This window comes from Orbicella franksi, chromosome 5 (assembly GCF_964199315.1).
Source record: "Orbicella franksi chromosome 5, jaOrbFran1.1, whole genome shotgun sequence".
NCBI classification, from domain to species: domain Eukaryota; kingdom Metazoa; phylum Cnidaria; class Anthozoa; order Scleractinia; family Merulinidae; genus Orbicella; species Orbicella franksi.
The window spans coordinates 16,194,786-16,214,549 of NC_138149.1; the positions used below are offsets into that span (position 1 = coordinate 16,194,786).

The window sequence follows — 19,764 nt, forward strand, 5'->3', positions numbered from 1 at the left end:
ATGTCTGAACACGGAGTTCAACCACAATCCCAGAAGAAAAGAAGACCTCTTGGTTTATCTTACCTTATCGACGAGAATCCACCATGGCACGTCTGCTTATTGCTGGGTTTCCAGGTAAGAGCAGTGAATATATTTCCTGTTTTTCTTCCCCGTTTTCAGTTGGATTACTCCTTTATTACTATTCAGACAGCTTTTTTTTTTTTTTTTGGAATCTCTTTCACTGGATTTTTGTCTCTGTGCGTACATCTGTTTGAGTCTGTGGAATAAATATTCGCGGCACGATGAAAGTCCCCAGCTTCCCAAAATCTTTGTAGCATAGACCTGATTTACACCGATCGGTGAACTCGGTCCGCGTGAGGAAGTCTCTGTCGGCTCACGCTCAAAGCGAAAGAAGAAAAAAACCCGAGAAGAACTTAAAGTAGAACATGAACTGGGCTTGGCATTCGGTATTTGGTCACTTTACAACTTTACTTGGCTTTCAATCCACGCTCAAGTTTATATATTTTAGACCTGAAAGAGAGTTGTTGCCAAGAGTCTTGTTATAGTTAGATGCGCTGTTACGTTACATGTACAAGGGCTGTGAAATCACTTGGAGCTACTTGGCTGCGACACTAACTTTGTGACGGAACACTATTTGCTTGTGATTAGAATACTGGTTTGAATTTAATATATGGTCCGAATTTTTAATGTATAGCAAAATGGGTGTCGTCAAAACAAGGAACGTGAAAACAATCCGAAACAAGACGGAACACTAGAAAAAAAATAAATAAATATATAGGTAGAAGTAAACTCAAGTAGTTCAACTCCTGTTTGAAGCGGTTAGCTTTCAGTTGTTGAAAAGCGTTGGCAGCATTTATTTTTCAGTTCATTAGAAATAATCTAAATGTTATTTGCTGTTCCTCATTTTTCGGAATGTTCCATACTCCTGGTTTTGTTGACCGCCCATCAAAATAACCAAACTGAGGGAAACACCAATATATAATTAATGCCGTAGCTGCGAAAATTCTGAACCCGCGGGGGAACTCCCATATAAAAAGGACGGAGGAACTCGTGGTACCCCTTGGGGATTAAAAACGCGCTTTTGGTAGCTCTTAGGGTGTTCAGCCTCAAAAGGTCCACAGCGGCAGCTTTTGCGGTTCCTTTTATGGTATTGAGCCGAAGAAAATATGACAGGAGATAATGTGTTGTTTTAGATTTGGTACCTGTTTGGGATGAAAAACATCTCAAGCCAATCCCACAAAACTTGGCACCTCTTAGGGTTTCTTTTCCAAATTTGCGACGAGTACTCCCTTCCTTTTTATATGGGAGTGCCTCCCCCCTGGGGCTGAAGCCTCCATGTGTGTCCTAACATTGTTTTCCTTCTTACAGCATTACCTGACGATGGTGGGTGGAACATTGTCAATTCCCTTCATCCTGAGTGGTCCAATGTGCTTTGCGAACAACACGCTTGTCATCAGTGAAGTACTGAGCACAATATTCTTCGTTTCTGGTCTTGTGACGTTTCTACAGTGTACGTTTGGAGTCAGGTATTGAAATCATGAACTATTCATTTCTTAATAATCACGACCAAGACCTCGGTCATTTGCTGTTAACCGGTGTTTGAGCGCTAATCAGGAAGCTATAAATGCAATGGCGCAAGGTCGAGTATTTACAAAATGCATGCAATATTGACACCAAAATTAAAAGGTTATTGTTAACCAAAAATGCTTCCAAGGAGTTACAGTCGTTTCATTAATGACGTTGATGATTACAAAGATGTAATTGGACTTATCGTTTACCCTCTTCGAGGGTGAATAAGCATAAAATAACAATATCATTTACCAGATTGTAATGTTGACATACCAACAGGCTCCCCATCGTACAAGGAGGAACGTTTTCTTTCATTACTCCGACATTTGCCATCTTGTCACTGCCACAGTGGACTTGTAACAAATCTGAAGGTCAGTTTCAATGGTTTCCGTGGCAAACTGTGAAAAATCCTGTGAAGCGATGAAACAAGCACATGAATGCGTTGAGAGAATGCAAATGCAATATTAGACTGAAGAATGAGTACACGAGAGATTTACAGCACTTCTCGTGATTTGGATTAGAAAAGAAATTCTCTCAGCGGAAACTCTTGCACTTTCTGTATTAACGACGACGTGCTGTACATGTTCCTGCTTACCGACTCAGAGTAGCGTTCCACATTCTATATGTAACCGACAAGGCCAGTGTTAATAAGGGCCACACTTCGACACACTAGACAGATGATGTTAAATCCTGCAAGTTATTTAAAAAAATCTGAGCTAATCGCCCTATTGCACCCAGCTTTTTCTAGACGTTTTTCTAGTTGTTTTTGTAGACTGCATTGCACGTGTCTCCATTTAGATTCGTAATTAATTCACATTCGTTTTTGCTATTTTAAGAATATGCAGGTAACTCAACTGAAAGCTCGTCAATAAACAACGATGAAATTTGGAAACCTCAAATGAGAGAGGTAAGGTTTGAAAATGCCGTTTTGGAAGTTTATTTTGACTTTGTTACAATAACTTCCATGTAGTTTTCATTTATTCTTGTCAAACTGACATTAATTGTTGCTACCAAAGCGTCCGTATATTTACATTTTGTCAAATAAAAAACAAAATCCCTTACTGTTGAAAACGTATGCTAGATCCAAGGCGCCATAATGGTCGCGTCGCTGTTTCAAGTCGCTATCGGTTTCACTGGTCTCATTGGGTTTCTTCTTCGCTTCATTGGACCGCTGACCATTGCTCCTACGATCACTTTGGTGGGCGTGGCACTCTTCCACCTGGGTGCAGAACACTCAGGTAAAAGTTGACTGAGTAATTCAATTCATGTTTGTCACATTTCTTTTCAATTATTTATTTATTTTTTTCATTTTAAAGGAAATCACTGGGGAATTTCAATGACGTGAGTATTAAAAAAAGTGCCCTTTTCATCAGTTCTTGCCTCTATTGACAAGACTTTGGATTTCCTATTCTGGATCTGCTTAAAGTAAACATCTTTTTGTGGATTAGTTAGATTTAGTTCTCATTGACCGACGAAGTTAGGTTAATAAGATGTTTATTAGATGGCCAAGCAAAAACTGAGACTTCAATTAGCTGAAAGTCGCTTAATGTACGCCGTTCTTCGGCCATTTGAAGAACTAGCATAACGAATTAACATGACAAATTTGGTCAGAAGAAGATCGAACTCACTGACACTATGTTTTTTCTTTTATTTTTTTATTTCTCTAGCTCCTTTTATTGACTGGAAGATAAAGTCGATCTTAGTCTTGTATTGAGCTCCTTTTACTTCTGGACTCGCAAGAGCTTCTCAATTTCATAATCAGCTGGTGTTTCGATTCCTGAGTTGAACTTACATTTACCAAAGTTTGCTCGTTTAATTTTACCTCTTTTTTGATTTTCGTCGTTTAGGCTCATTTAGTATATTTAGCAGAACCAAACCAAATGATTGGACTGTGTATGTTATCCAGTCATATTTGTGAGTTTCGTAGTTCCCAGTCCCTTCGAGACATGGCCATGTAATAAAATATCATTGTAACTATGTCCAAAAATATAATGCGTCTAGTACTTTGTGCAACTGCTTTAATTGTCTTGAATAATTCAATAAATTATCAACATCTCCAGCCACGAAAGGAACATGTATTCCTTCTTACATCTTTTGTGCGTGCATTTGTGTGTTTCAGGACTATCGTCTTAATAGTACTGTTTTCACAGTACCTTACCAAGATTGAGATCCCAGTGCCCGGATATAGCAAAGAACGGGGAGGTTTTTATGTTGGCCGCTTCCCATTATTCAGGTTATTTCCAGTGAGTATAGGTTGATATTCGATGACGTTGTTATTTGCATCTTTCTCGATCACTCTTCCATACATTTAACGTTTCGCATTTTTTGTCACACAGGTGATCCTCGCAATCGTAGTATCGTGGATTATTTGTGCAATCATCACTGCAGCGGGAGGTTTTCCCTCTGATCCCAGCAGTCCTCAGTACATGGCAAGAGCTGACGCCAGGGCTGCGGTGTTGAAAGAGGCCAAATGGTTCAGAGTTCCATATCCAGGTTAATTACAGTCGTTATCGTCAAATGCTATTTCTTCGTTCTATGTTGCTAGTATATTTCTAACACGCGTTACATTTTGGTCGCTTTCCAGGTCAGTGGGGAATGCCTACGGTCAGCGCCGCAGGGGTGTTTGGGATGCTTGCAGGAGTGCTGGCCTCGATTATTGAATCTGTGGGAGACTACTACGCCTGCGCGAGGTTATCAGGAGCACCTCCACCCCCAAAACACGCAATCAACCGTGGAGTTGGAATGGAAGGAATTGGATGCCTCTTGACGGGAGCTTTTGGAAGTGGATGCGGCACAACCTCGTTCAGTGAAAACATTGGAGCCATCGGAATCACGAAGGTAGGCAATTTATACTGGTTATTTGCCATGTTTGTTTTGCTGTGTATTTTGTTGCTGTTTGTTGTCACGATTTATCCAATAGTGGCAAAAATACAATAGTAAATTGGGTAAATTATCTGTTAAGACTTTTTGTGACAGGGTTCTCCACTATCCACTATCTTTGTTGGTAGGATAAAAAAGATCAGCCTGTTAGATGAGAGAAGTTTTAAAAGCACGGCGTTTACGACAAACGACAAAAATGAAACTTTTGCCATCTGAACAGTGGAGTGAAAATATTTGTATTTGCGGTGAATAATAGGAATCGTCTTTCTACTTTTGTGCGAATCACCCAAGGACTAGAAGAAAAGAACAAAAAAATCAGAGGTTATCCTTGCCGTTTGCCGTTTGCCGGAAACGTCATGCTATTTTGTTATTTTGAGCCTCCAACAAACAAAGCCGGGCTTTGTGACCACTTCCTCTCCACTTGTGTCTCGTGAAGTCTGCCTGAACGGAGGCGATGTTGGCTGTCTTCAATTATTTAGCTCTTATTAAACGAGCAGGAGTTCTGTATAGGAGAATCTTGACCGAGGTCAAGAGTACACACGACCGAGGTCAAGATTCTCCCATACAGACCGACCAAGCTCGGATAACAAAATATAATTTATTATATGGCGGACAACTCGTTTAATGTAACTGGTTTGTACTAACTGACATTTCGCTTGCGAACGGCGATGAGCTGTACTTAATTCTTAATTTTGCTCGTCCTCTTTATTTTTTTCTTTTCTCATCAGGCTTTTTGGCACTTCGATAAATAACTATCGTTCGATGAAAGTAGTCAATGTTTTTGTATTTTAGATTGCAACTTTTTCACCGCAAAACATTACCGGTCTAAATGCCGGTCTAGGGAAAATCTTGACTGCTTTCAATTTCGATTTCAGCCAATCAAATTCGTGAATTCGGTAGTTCCCAATCCTTGTGAGACACAGCCATATAATAAAGGTACTTCTTGCCTGTAAAAGTCTTACAGTTTGTTTGAGATTTTCTTTTTGTTGAGCTGTTTAACGTTTTAGTTCTTATATCAATAGACCAATTTCGATATATTAAAAATGAGCCTAAAACAATAGACCTCAGTATGGGGCTCTGGGGAATAACTACAGCGTTTGTGAGGTTCATTCCCCAGAGCCTCGTGTTGAGGTCTATTGTTTTAGGCTGAATTTTAATATATCGAAATTAGTCTATTTAAAGAGTACACTTTTGTCAAACCAGGTTAAATCTATGTAATATTAGGTTGGAAGTCTTCGTGTCATCCAGTTTGGAGCTCTTGTAATGATGGTTGTTGGTGTTCTTGGTAAAATTGGCGCGTTATTCGTCAGCATTCCAGATCCCATTGTTGGTGGAGTTTTCATGGTCATGTTTGGAATGGTCGCTGCAGTTGGTATCTCGAATCTGCAGTTCGCTGACATGAATTCCTCCAGAAACTTGTTCATCGTTGGATTTTCCATTGTGTTTGGATTAGCTCTGCCACATTACATGAACGGTCATCCCAACGCAATTGACACAGGTATAATTTACACTGGAAGACATTAATCCTTATTGCTTTGCCTGAGTGCAAATTTCTTTTAACGACAAACGGTACACTGACTCAGAACAGAACGCCTGCTGACATGAATTCCTCCAGAAACTTGTTCATTGTTGCATTTTCCATTGTGTTTGGATTAGCTCGACCACATTGCATGAAAAATCATCGCAACGCGATTGAGACAGGTATGATTTTCAACGCAAGAAGTTAAAGTGCCCATAATGTCAAAACTTTTTTTTCCGTCATCTAATTCTACATTTCACCTAATGAACTTCCGCGAAAAAATGTTTCGATTTGGATAAAACGCAATTTTTTTACGAATCTTTACAAAGTTCAAAATTCTATTTTCTTGCGGTCGACCCTGTCGCTGATCACAAGAATAACGTGCTCAAAATGGCCACGTGACTGATGCCTGTGACGTAGGTTCAGGAACCTACGATGAAGACTGATGTTGTTTTCTGGATCATTAACGTTGTTACAAAGAGCGGCAACGCACCTTTCCGGTATTTTCAACTAAATGTAGACAACTCTGAAGCAAAATTTCCACTTGTTTTCCAGTCAGATAAGTCATGACCCAAATCACGTGTTCCTGAACCTACGTCACGACTCACTTCAAACCGAGGAAGACTGGTGCGAATGGTGGGCCAAAATGACGGCAAATTTGAACGCCTTTAAAAACTTATAAAAAAAATTGCATTTTATCCAAATCGAAAAATTTTTTCTCAGAAGTTCATAAGGTGAAATGTAGAATTAGATGAGCGAAAAAAAATTGACATTATGGGCACTTTAATCTTGCATTACCTGTAGTACAATGCGTGAAAACTAAGATAACTGGCAGACTCAATTGAATAGGGGCAATAAACCTGCCAACCTGTTCCACTAACTCCCTGCAATGAACGAGGGACTATTCAAAATCTCAAAACTGATCAACGATCTCTGAGTACAAGCAGAGCCGACCAAACTGGTAAAAATTGACCCACAACTGAAAGTAACTCCAAACAGAGTCTTAACAGACAATGAGGGAGTCCATTCTAAGGACCACACTTGACTTTAAAGACTGACAAATGTTCTTCACATAACTCATCAACAACAATCCTTTCCATGACCACAAGCAACCAGATGATTACATTTTAATAGACGAACAAAATATATGTTACCTAGGAGTTCAAACCACTGACACTTTACTTACCTAAGGTCATCCCCAGTATCGCATTGCGCATCCCTACTGCGCATAATTTCATACGTGATCAGCGCGCGCGCATTAAAAAATGGCGGCTTTTTCTTTACGGCGGGACCTCGCCATAGAGGTAAATCGTCATTTTCTCGCAAACGAGTATGGTGACCTATCATTTATTTCTAGTGTTTTGAATTGAGTAATAAATTTCTTTGTGTAAAATAAATATGGACCAATTCTCAGTGTAGAACAAAAATCAATCGTCGGAAACGTGAATTTAGCGGCAATGGTGACTACAATCATGGCGCTATCATAAGTATTTCTTGGGTATAAACAAGGTGCTGTTGCTCCTAAACGAACAAGGAGACCCCTCATTTTTATTTCAAAATTTAAGTTCTTATAATACAAACAATCAATAGGCAAAGTTTCAAAAAATCCAAGTGCAGGTTGTATTTCAGTGGAATGACCTTAAGGATGTTTGCGCTAATTGTTTCTGCGCATCTTTACTGCGCATGCAAATTCAAATGCCACGTTATTCCACGTCATGCATGAGAACGCGCGCTCTAATAAGCAATAATAGGGCAGATGGCCATTGCTATAGCTTTGCCTGGATTTAACGATCCTGGACGTTCGGTGACACCAACAGATTTTATTTACAATTATCTCCACATTGTCCAAAAATGAACAAAATATCAATGTGGGAAGTTAGAAAATTTCTGTCCACGGGATATTGAATCCTGCCATCTTGCAGCTGCAAGGCGCGTGAAACTATGGTCGCTAAATGCGATCTTGTTCTTTATGAACCTCACCAGTTGACTAAATTCGCTTAATAGTACACTTAAAAAATATTTGGCTGAGAACATTTTACTTCAAAGATCAAACTACAATATTTTTGGGCGTACAGACACTGTGGCCTTATTCGCAAACGAAGCCCGATTTTTTTTTAGATTTAGGGTGTTCTTCCGGGCATTTCTCTCCAAAACGAAGTCGGTGACCCCCATTTTTTTTTTTTTACATTTCTAACATGACTAACTCATCATCTTACAGTGGTAAAAGTCTCAGAAAAAAATCGATGTTGGAAAATTTTCGCGCGAACGTCCTCAAATTGATCGCCGACTTTTCTTGTAGTCTGTGGCATATAACAGTTTTAAGAGTAATTAAACTGCAAACCCGTTGCTGTAGAGAAGGTGAAGATGCCAAAGCCGGCATCGTACAGCAAAAGGTTTACTTATATGAGCCTATAACAGAAAAATAGTGTCATGTATGTTTTAATAGGTGTTTCAGAAATCGACCAGATTGTCTCTGTCCTTTTGAAGACAAGCATGGCAGTGGGTTGTATTGTTGCATTGATTCTGGACAACACCATTCCTGGTACCATTGAGGAACGCGGGCTCAAGGCTTGGAGGCAACATCTGTCAGATGACAGTGACGAGTTTCAGACAGCTTCTATTAAGGTCTATGATCTGCCGTTTGGTCTCAATCGCATCAGTAACTACAAAGTGGCCAAGTATTTGCCTTTCCTGCCGTACAACGACAACGACAAGGACCGTTTGCCAACAGCCGATATGGAGCTTTCTAGGTCTTAACTGTTACTGATTGCAACTTTTGACAGTCTTGACGAATGAGACACGTTGTTACTATTTTGCAGAATAATGTCATGTAAAATATATGAGACAGTAAAAGTGGCTAGTTGGCAAGGCAAACGGGATACAGTAGAACCCTGGCTGTTCTAACCTGACCGCTAACGGATATAATTAAAATGTCACCTTTTTAACAGCTATTTAACACGTAATTAGCCTCATTAATTGCCTAGTACGGTTTTCATTGGAGTGTCGAAGAATAATTAGTTTCGCATTAGTACGCTACACGATTGGGTTAAAAGAAAACTCGCAGCAGTTGTTGATCCAATCAGAAGTAAAACCAAAACCGATCGTGACTCGATCGTTCGCACACATTTTTCTGGGCTTTGCTTCAGCTACACGGAATTGCTTCGAGTTTTCACAGTTCATTGGATTGTTTTTGTCTTTTGCGATTGGCTAGAGCGATTACTTTTGTTTTGGTTTTAAAATGTTCAGTTGAAAACCGCTGTAATGACTGGCTTACCTATTCTATTCTCATCAAAGGCTGTTATAACGGAATGGTCGTCAGGCAGGTCAGTTCAACTGTTTCACTGGCCCAGTTAGAAATGTAATCAGATCATCAGTGAGTGATCAACGTTTTGTCAAAGTCGATGGCATATAGGCTTATTCGAGGCGTATATATTTTCGTTTGAAATCACAATGCCTTTCCCAACTCGAATTTAGTTCTAAAAATGACCTTTCACTGCTAGGCTATTTAGACACATTTGAGTGTATAACACAATAGCAAATTGTGGTTATGCCTACATTGACCAAATCAAGTGAAAATGCTGACGTCAGCATGTTCAATAAAACCAGTTCATTCTTGTTATATGACTTGTTAGCGATGCCTCTATATCCGTAATTGTTAACTAGTTGTTGCCTGCAGTTTGTGGGAAGTTCATGGACTCTTCATGCTTCTATCAGAAAACACACAATTCCCTAAATTTGTGGTTAACTACTAAACTACGTTGTACGACAATCTCTGCAGACTTTTGCTGTAGTATATGATACAATATATGATACAGTTATTGTCTTAAATATCCCTTAAATCCAAAGTATCCTTTTGTGAAAGCGATTTTAAGCCAAAATATGATGTCAAACCGTCGTCGAATAACGTCGGATATAAAACGTCTCCCTTGGAACTACCCGCTGTGTCCGGCAAGAAAAAACTTCCCAGAAAGCCACATAATAAATCCGTTATTGACCCAATCTCGTTCGTTCTAGATGGTTGGATAATGGCCTTGTTCTTTTTTTTTTTTTTTTTTTTTTTTTTTTTTTGGCGAATTTATGGACCTCGACTCCATCTCGGTCCACAAACACGCAAAAAAAGAACTTGGCCAATATCCAACCATCTTGACCTCACGCTTGGTCAATGACCCATTTATCTAATACTATGTTTGGGACCCGGTAGACAGTATCTAGAGATGGGCAAATTGTCCTTCATTAAGAGTTTGAATGTCACGTTTTATGGGTACAATGTCTTTAAGAGTGCTCAAATTCTCAATTAGATGCAGCGGCCAACAGTGTACATAACGCCAGTCACTTGAGAGTCACGTTGCCCTCCTGATTCTATGATGTCGTCAGTCTGATCAGAAGTCAACAGAAGGCGTCGTAGCGTACGTGAAAGGTAAACAATGGTACAAGATATGGAGGTAAGTCAAGTTTTGACAATGATTTTGGGCGTCACAGCACACTGGCAATATAGATTTTAAAAATCGTTAAAAAGGATTATATACACAGCAATATTGATATTTAAATCAATATCAAAAATGTCTACCACCATGATACCCAAAGTTAGGTTTTAAGGACTAGAAGCTGCCTAGACAAGATAGGTCAGACACCATATTACAGCGGTTTCGATAAAATCGAGGCATCAAAAATGTCGCGTTGCGGCCGTTAATCAAAACGCTAGAGGAGAGTGTTGGTGATAAACTTAAGAAAGAAGTTTAGGAGAAGGCGGGTAAGATGATAGATAAATTGAACTTTAGTGCTGCATGAACAAGGTCCCGTCCACAATAAGCCGGACAAATTTGAAAATGGAGTTTTCACTCTGAAAACGCATGAAATGTTTTTCATCCACACTACGCCGGAAATATTTAAAAACGCAACGGTCATTTTGGATTTGTGTTTAAAAAAGACGCCGGCAGGGAAATCACCTGATTACCGTGAGGTCATCACCTTCGAAAAAGCTCCGTTTTTAAAACGTTTTTTTCCACACGAAAACGAAAAGCTGGCGTTTTTAAATTCCTCTGGTTTGAAAAGCGTTTTCGAAAAGCTCCGTTTTAATGTGGACAGTGGGCCTAACCGCGGAAATAAGACTGCATTTTCAATTTCTCCGGCGTAGTGTGGACGGGGCCCAGGTATTGACGAGAAGTATGGATAACATGTCGAGCGACTAGCTTGAAAGTGGAGATTGCAAGCCGGAAAAATTCAAACATCCCTCTTGCCTGTTTAAGAAAAAAGACGAAACTTAAGTATAACGGAGGCCTCGACAGACTTTTGTGACATTCGAAAGTCACAAGACAAAGAAAATCAAAGAAAAGATCTTGAGAACAAAGTCTAGTTAATAGGCAGAACAATGGATCTTCACGTGCACCTGCACCCTGCACCTCCAGGCTGCACTTTGTACATTTCGTGGCTGTCCTTGCGAGCCTACAACGTGAAATGACCACTTTCCAAGTCTTTTGGAGAACGTAAGCCACTGGAGCTAGTATTTTGTTTTTCTATTTGGAACTGAATGCATCCGTAGTGTATTTAGCAGGGGCACGTTTTTAACACTACAGACACACCAAATAGATCTACATCACTGAAAATTTCTGAAACAAAATATAGTTCACTGACTCAAAATACTCACATTCTTTATTCTGCCTCGAAGACACCTGGGCCTGATGCTCAACCACTGCCTCAGAAGAGGGCAAGACCTCTTGGCTTGTCTTACCTTATCGACGAGAACCCACCATGGTACATCTGCTTATTGTTGGGTCTCCAGGTAAGACATATGGGTTATTGACCAAGTGTGAGGTCAAGATGGCTGGACATTGGCCAAGTTCTTTTTTTGCGTGTTTATGGACCTCGACTCCGTCTTGGTCCATAAACACGCAAAAAAAGGACGAGGCCAATTTCCAGCCATCTTGACCAAACAAGCTTGGTCGATAAAGGATTTATTATAAGACTTTCGGAGAAGTTTTCCTTTCGGGACAAGGCGGGTAGTCCCGAGCGGGTAGGATAGCTCAATCTTGCCCGCTCGAGTAGCCAATCACAGCGCGGGATTTGATTCATCTTGCCCGCTCACGGAGCTGGCCATATAATAATAACAAATATTAACTTAAATTAGTTTTCCTCAGTTTTCTGTAGTAGTAGATCTACAGATTATGTTCCTTTCTGTTTTAGGTGACGACTGATTTAATCGGATGGAATATGTGTTGGTCGAATAGATGAAACACCTGTACTTACCTTCATTTCCCTGTGAACTGCAGCACTAACTTATGCATGCCGGGATTAGTTGCAACTTTTTTTACAACAAGACAGTACGGCGACTTTCAAACGCCGGTTGGTCTTTATCCGAGCAGATTAGTTCCACTTGGACGAAGGCTGCTACAAAGTCATAAATATCCGCCGTAAGCAGTTGTGACGTTTCATGTACAAGGCGGGTTGTAAAGTTAACTACGCAGGCGTGACTGTGGTCCTAGCTCAGTTGTTCGTGATTATAGTCTCTCTTACTAACGTAACTTAGGCAGCGTCCACACTAAGCCGGAGAAATTTGAAAACGCAGCTTTATTTTTACTGTTAGGCCTACCGTCCACACTAATCTGTCAGGAAATCCGAGCTCTACAAAGCGGAAAAATATGAAAACGCCTGCTTTTTGTTTTCGTGTAGACAGAAAACAGTTTGAAAACGTAGCTTTTCGAAAACGATGACGTCATGATAATCATGTGACATCACTCACCGAGTTTCCTCAAACAAAAATTCAAAATGACCGGTGATTGTTGCGTTTTTAAATCCCTCCAACGTCGTGTGGACGAAACATTTGGTGCGTTTTCAGAGAGGATCCTCAAAGTCCTCCGGCGGTTCTCACATGTCTTTGGTGTAGCGTGGACGGGGCCGTAAAGAGTATGGAATATGTGTTACTAAGTAATGTTGTAGCTGCGAGATTGCTAAAAGAAAACCTAACCGTTTTGTTCTACATTGCTTTCTTTCTTTAGCATTACTTGACCATGTTAGGAGGTACACTGGCGATTCCCTTCATTCTGAGTGGTCCAATGTGTTTTGCGAATAACACGCTTGCCATAAGTGAAGTACTGAACACTATATTCTTCGTTTCTGGTCTTGTAACTTTACTACAGTCTACGTTTGGAGCCAGGTATTGACAAAAATACAGTTGTTTGCTAACAATATAATCACCGCAGTAAAGCAGTAAATTGTATTCACGAGCAGCAAAACATAACGAATCGACCTTACTCATATCGACATTTTCTTTCAGGTTTTAACTACAGTCACTCATTACACTGAGGTATTGCCCTAGTGCGCAATAGTGTCTTCTCCAAAGCTCTCCAAAGTCATAATTTCTTAACCATCCTCAAGAGTCTGTAAGACGGACATGTTATACATACGTTGCCATGACGATGGGCTCACTTCGTATAACATTAGCACATGTAGATCAATCTTTACCACTTTAGAAGTTTTGGGGAAAGAGCTGTTGCTATTTTATTGATAACTCGACTTATCAATTACCAATTACCCCTCTTCGACTATATTTTTAAAAAGTAAGCATAAAATAAGTAAAGTTATATACTTACAGACTCCCCATCGTACAAGGAGGAACTTTTGCTTTTCTTACTCCGACATTTGACATTTTGTCTCTACCTCAGTGGAAATGTCCCGAAACTGAAGGTAAGGATCAGTCGTTTCTACTTCAAACTGTAGAAAATTAGTTAAACAATTATAGTTTCCTCTAGAAAACACTTTCTAAGAGAGCGCTCGCTAAAAGTTATATCACTATAACTCAATGGAAACACGGACTCTTGGTATTCCGTAAGTTAAGTGTGCTCACCTGGATTGTTTTCTTTAGAAACGTCTCAAAAATCAGCAAAAGTGTCTAAAACATTTGGAAAGTTGTGTTTCGTGTCAATGGAGACATTTTCTTATTGAAAGCATCGGACTAAGATTACCAAATAAAACCGATCAATCGTAACATTTGAACGAAACTTACAAAATGATTATTTGTCTAATCTGTTGCAAAATGTTTCTATTGAAGCCCACTTCGGAATGTAATATACGTCATTATAACGAGACTGAAGAAGTCTGAAATAGATGTCTTTGTCTTCTTGCACTTTGGCTGTAATTTCTATGTATTACGTAGTTAAGGCCAGTATTCTTCTTCTTTACTCACTAGTTCGGGGATGTATCAAGGCGTTTCTCGAATGAAGGGCGTCTTCGCTATTTTTGTAGACTGGAAAACACGCTAGTTTCTGTGTAACACGTTATTTAGATTCTTACATATTTTAATATTTTTCTTCACTATTTCAAGAAAATGGTAACTCAACTGAAAGCTCTACAATCAATAACGGCGACATCTGGAAAACTCGCATGAGAGAGGTAAGGTTTGAAAGACCTGTTCTAGGGACGTCTCTACATTTATTAGTGCGCGTACATGTACGTTCTGTGCATCACACAAAAAATGCTGATTACGTCATCTCTACGTCTGTCCTCCAATAAATCATAAGCAAGAATGCGAGAATAATATGACTTATTTTATGATGTATAAATTCACATATTTTTGTTCCGGTACTAGATCCAAGGCGCAATAATTGTCTCGTCACTGTTTCAAATCGTGATCGGTTTCACTGGCCTCATTGGGTTTCTTCTTCGCTTTATTAGACCGCTGACCATTGCACCTACAATCACACTGGTGGGTGAGGCACTCTTTCATGTGGTAGCCGAACATGCGGGTAATTTAATTGAAAAATCCAATTGAAAAATCCAGTTTATTACAACGGGTTCTATTCTCTGAGCAATTAAACTGACTTTCTTTGATTTTTTGTTTACAGGGAACCACTGGGGAATTTCAATGACGTGAGTATTTATTAGAATTACTACTCATCTGATTTTCGCTGTGAATGAAAAGCTTTGCGTTTCCTTTTTTTTCTGCTAAAAGCCAAAAGCAAATCCGTATATTAGTTGATATACAATTAACTATGACCATGATATCATGATTCTCTTCTTCCTTTGTTGGCGCTACGTTTTCTTTTAGAAGTGTAGGAAATCGTGTGAGAGAGCGCCTTTCGTTGTTTTGAACACGAGTTTTGGTTTAAAAGTTCTTAAAATCGCACTAGTCATTTTTGTTTAAAATATTCTTAGCAACATTTTGCTGTACCAGTCATGCAATTCTGTACACGATTTGCGAAACTGCAAGATACAATCTTTGGAAGATCCAAACAGGTTCGTTTTATGTTCAGCACCGTTTTTCGGCACTATCAGTTTCAATCACTTTCCTGCTGGTGTGAAAATCTTTGTGAGCTGAACTGTTGCTGGATTACGTTAAATGTGGCTTTGCAGTTTTGAACTAGTCAGCGGTCTGGGGCTGCCACCATCAGCTTTCAAAGTCTCGGGTTCGAGCTAGTGCCTATCCCTACACAGAATATTTGCAAAATCATGTCCAAATACTCGTGCTCGCATTCGTCTAGGTTGGAGGTAACTTTTTTATTTCATTCGCCCAGTATTACCCTACATTCTACCGAGTTGTTGTAGCTTTTGTAGTGCTCTTCAACCACAGTTATGGTCTTACAAACCAAACAAACTGACGCCATCTTGACTTCCAAGATTGGCGCTTTAATTTCGTGTGTATTGCACGCTGTAATCAAATTTTACCAATTTACTTATTGACTCATTCGTCATTCAGTGACCAATGAGAAGCTGCTTGTTTTATTGAGTAGTAGTATATTTTTGTTGAGTACCTTATCCTGAATAAATTTAAGAAAGTTTTTTTGTATCTCGCGTTGCTAATGGACAAAAAGAGTTTTGCTTACAGCGCAGATATGAGAGCATTTATACCATCTACCTAATCGATATGATTATTTTGTACCTTTCTTTTGAACGTGTGTTTGTGTGTTTCAGGACTATCGTCTTAATAGTACTGTTTTCACAGTACCTTACCAAGTTTGAGATTCCGGTGCCGGGATATAGCAAAGAACGGGGAGGTTTTTATAGTGGCCGATATCCACTGTTCAGATTATTTCCAGTGAGTATAGCACTGTGGATAGCTGCGAAATGTATTTTTATTTTTATTTATTTATTTATTTATTTATTTATTTTTGTACATTTTGTTTAGTCAGCCTTTTCGAACTTAACATGTGTCGCTTCGTTTGTTACACAGGTGATTCTAGCAATTGTGGCATCGTGGATAATCTGTGCCATCATCACTGCAGCGGGAGGTTTTCCTACTGATCCCAGCATTCCTCAGTACATGGCGAGAACTGACTCAAGGACTGCTGTGTTGAAAGAAGCCAAATGGTTCAGATTTCCGTATCCAGGTTAGTAAAAGTAATTGGCGTCATTCTTGCATTCTTGCAGTCTTGAGCTTGTGCTGTTAACACGTGATGTATCCTTCCAGGTCAGTGGGGAACGCCTACTGTCAGTGCCGCAGGGGTGTTTGGGATGCTTGCTGGGGTATTGGCCTCCATCATTGAATCGGTGGGAGACTACTACGCCTGCGCGAGATTATCAGGAGCACCTCCACCGCCAAAACATGCAATCAACCGCGGAATAGGAATGGAAGGATTTGGATGTCTCTTGGCAGGAGCTTTCGGTAGTGGAAATGGTACAACCTCGTACAGTGAGAACATTGGAGCCATCGGAATCACAAAGGTAAATGATTTGCGCGGGTCATTTGTAATGTTTGTTGTTGCTGTTGTTTACGTTGTGAATGTTGTTACTGCTGCTTTAGCTTGCTGCTGATGTTGTTGTTGCTGTTATTGTCACTGTTCTTCAAACAGTGACAGCGATGCGTTTTTGGAAACACTCCATAGTGAAGGATGGCATGATTGTGACGAGGCTGTGGCTATTTCTCTTAATGGTATAAAAGGAGTAACCTACTTAGTTTTGTCGGTTGGTGGCTTAGTGACTGCTCCGTCCTCACTCGTGGCGCCCGCCTGAAGTGATGCTACTGTCCTTATGATCAACCAGAGATAGCCAGCCCGTCTTGTTAGTTCTTTGATCCATGTTAAGCTAAGGGTACAATATCGATAAAACAAGGTCAATCTATATAATTTTGTACTTTTATTACCTTGCATTTCTGTTATCTTCGACGGGTTTTAGAGGGGTCAAATGGGAACTGGGATTTGCCTTTTTTCTAAAAAGGAATAGGATTTGCTTTACTGGGTATCGGATTTGGTCAGTTTGACTAGGAAAAACAATTTCCAAAGGGAACGTACCACTAAGTCTCAGACTGATTTATGCAGAAAATATAAGGAACGATATTTTGAATGAACCGAAATCTTTATTTAAAATGCCTTATACCTCAACAGGTTGGAAGTCTTCGTGTCATCCAGTTTGGAGGTATAGTGATGATGTTTGTCGGTGTTGTTGGTAAAATTGGCGCGTTATTCGTCAGCATTCCAGATCCTATTGTTGGTGGAGTTTTCATGGTCATGTTTGGAATGATCGCTGCAGTTGGTATCTCAAATCTACAGTTTGCTGACATGAATTCCTCCAGAAACTTGTTCATCGTTGGATTTTCCATTGTGTTTGGACTGGCTCTACCACATTACATGAACGGTCATCCCAACGCAATTCAGACAGGTATGATTTGCAATGGAAAACGTTAATCCATATTGCTTTGCCTAAGTACAAATTGCTTTCATCGACAGGTGGTACACTTACTTAGAACAGGTTGTCTGGTGTCAACCAGTGCCAGCAGCTATATGCAACTTACCTCAACAAAAGGACCTTGAATCATAACCAACTGAACTTACATAAATTACAGCAGACGGATCCAAAGATATAACAGCTGACCAATTTAGTACAGAAACTAGTTTTACACGAGTCTTCACGGCCAGTAACACCACAGGCACTGAAATGAAAAAAAATGAAAAACAACTTTGATCGACGCTATGATCATAGTCTCCGTTCATGTTCTTACTGCGCTCAATCCCCAAAACCGAACAATCCTTTCCATGAATTCCTTCACCTGACCGATTACAATAAAGGAACGAATTGAAAGTGTACCAATGCAATGCGTTGTTTAGATAGTTTAAACCATTCATACGCGTATTTTATAGGGAAGATATAGATGGCAAGAAGTTTGTCAAATAATGTTCGCTCGTACAACTACCTTTTCCATAACAATCGATGTACTATTTTGCACCACATTTCTGTTTATTGTTACTTTTCCAGGCTTAATTAATGACATATGTCTTTTACAGGAGTTTCAGAAATCGACCAGATACTGACGGTACTGTTTTCAACAAGCATGGCAGTGGGTTGTTTTGTTGCATTGATTCTGGACAACACCATTCCTGGTACCATTGAGGAACGCGGGCTCAAGACTTGGAGACAACATCTATCAGACGACAGTGGTGGTGTCAATTTATCGATCAGTTAAAATTTGAAACTTCGCCCCAGTTCCCTGCACAATTTCGGATTGGCCTACAGTAACAGACAGAAGAGTTTCCATGATTTTAATAATTAAAATTATCATTCCATGTTTTTGTTTCCCTGTTCATTGCCCGAGAGCCTACCAGGTGACCTGCAAATAACTGCCCACAAATAATGGTCCGCTCATGTGTAGAAAACTCTAAATGTGTTTTGCTACAAATAATATTCTGCTCATGCGTAATTGCAACCACGCTCTTGTGTGAAAAATGGCAGATCGTTTCTGAGCTGTGCCGAGAGTGATTTAAATATGACAACAAACTTGGTGATCGAATGATAAAACTGAACTCGGTTACCTGAACTCGGTTGTCTCGTAGATCAATTATTTGCCGAAGCCGAAGGCTGAGATTGGCCGAGTTCATCAGGCCAAAGGCATGGGTCATAATAACGAGGCAGTTGTGAGATGAGGTTCTGCTGCATCGATCACTAGTATATATACATCTACAAATGTAAATGACGTCATCGTAATGTCGTATTTGACGAAGTCGATAGCAGTTTGACGTGTATATATTCTCTTCTATAACCAGAAAATCGTCACATGACATATGTGACGCAATAAGTAACAGTTGAATTTGTTTCTTTTCTATTAAATAGCGACAAAAACACGAGAGTGTCGTCTTTGCACCAATTTAGTACCTGCTCTGGGGCCCTTTTTTCGAACGTCCTAATCGTAACCGCCCCCGACAAGCTGGCTTTTGTTTGCCGTGTTTACATTAAAGATCGAGATATTAAGACGGAATCCACCAGAAGTTCCAGTAACAAGTGGACAAAAATCTAGTACCAAGATTATTTTTATCGTATTGCAAACTTCTACATGACTGTTTTAAATATCTTCTCACAAAAAATCATTTCTAGCAACACCAAGCGTCGAAAACGAGTGTTGAACTTCGTATGAAACACTTGGAAGTACTGGTGAAATGAAACTGATGATGAAATTTTGCCTGCGTTTGCACAAGGTCTTTGAAATTTTATTTTCTCTTGTTCCCATGGGAAATTGTTTTCGGTGTTATTTCAGACAGCTATTTATGTATTTAGCTTTAAGAACATGACTGTAAAATTCTTAAAATTATTATTATTTTACCAGATTTTTGTCACCTAAAACCTGAAATATATTGCTTGATGTTCTATCAGAGTTTGTCTTAATAGTTTTGAAATTCAAACAAAAAAAATATCATAACAGAATGGACTGGTTCATTGGGCTAAAACCTGCACTACTATTCGTAAAATTTAAATCTCAAAATATGGCTTCTTTTTTTATTATTATTATTTTTTATTTTTTATTTATTTTTATAATTACATTACATTCATTAAGTTACAAAAAAAAACAGGAACTTTTACACGCGTACTGTAAAGTACTT

The 19,764-nt window shown here is 39.5% G+C and overlaps 3 protein-coding genes across 3 annotated transcripts; all 3 read left to right on the top strand.

Moving 5' to 3' along the window:
• On the top strand, nucleotides 1-5,973 carry LOC145487816 (solute carrier family 23 member 2-like). Its single transcript, XM_081466615.1, has 10 exons — nucleotides 1-114; nucleotides 1,369-1,526; nucleotides 1,849-1,940; nucleotides 2,406-2,476; nucleotides 2,651-2,807; nucleotides 3,417-3,483; nucleotides 3,689-3,812; nucleotides 3,906-4,062; nucleotides 4,154-4,407; nucleotides 5,674-5,973. The coding sequence occupies exons 1-10, from the start codon at nucleotides 1-3 to the stop codon at nucleotides 5,971-5,973; spliced, it is 1,494 nt and encodes a 497-aa protein (XP_081322741.1).
• A 2,366-nt stretch (nucleotides 5,974-8,339) lies between these two features.
• LOC145487263 (solute carrier family 23 member 2-like) lies at nucleotides 8,340-8,856 on the top strand. Its single transcript, XM_081466004.1, has one exon. It carries the CDS (start codon nucleotides 8,399-8,401, stop codon nucleotides 8,723-8,725), a length of 327 nt encoding a protein of 108 aa, XP_081322130.1. The 5' UTR covers nucleotides 8,340-8,398; the 3' UTR covers nucleotides 8,726-8,856.
• Nucleotides 8,857-11,683: 2,827 nt separating this feature from the next.
• Nucleotides 11,684-18,356, top strand: LOC145487817 (solute carrier family 23 member 2-like). Its single transcript, XM_081466616.1, has 10 exons — nucleotides 11,684-13,118; nucleotides 13,557-13,648; nucleotides 14,286-14,353; nucleotides 14,550-14,706; nucleotides 14,806-14,830; nucleotides 15,872-15,995; nucleotides 16,131-16,287; nucleotides 16,368-16,621; nucleotides 17,281-17,554; nucleotides 18,178-18,356. The coding sequence occupies exons 1-10, from the start codon at nucleotides 12,973-12,975 to the stop codon at nucleotides 18,354-18,356; spliced, it is 1,476 nt and encodes a 491-aa protein (XP_081322742.1). The 5' UTR covers nucleotides 11,684-12,972.
• Nucleotides 18,357-19,764: the final 1,408 nt, after the last annotated feature.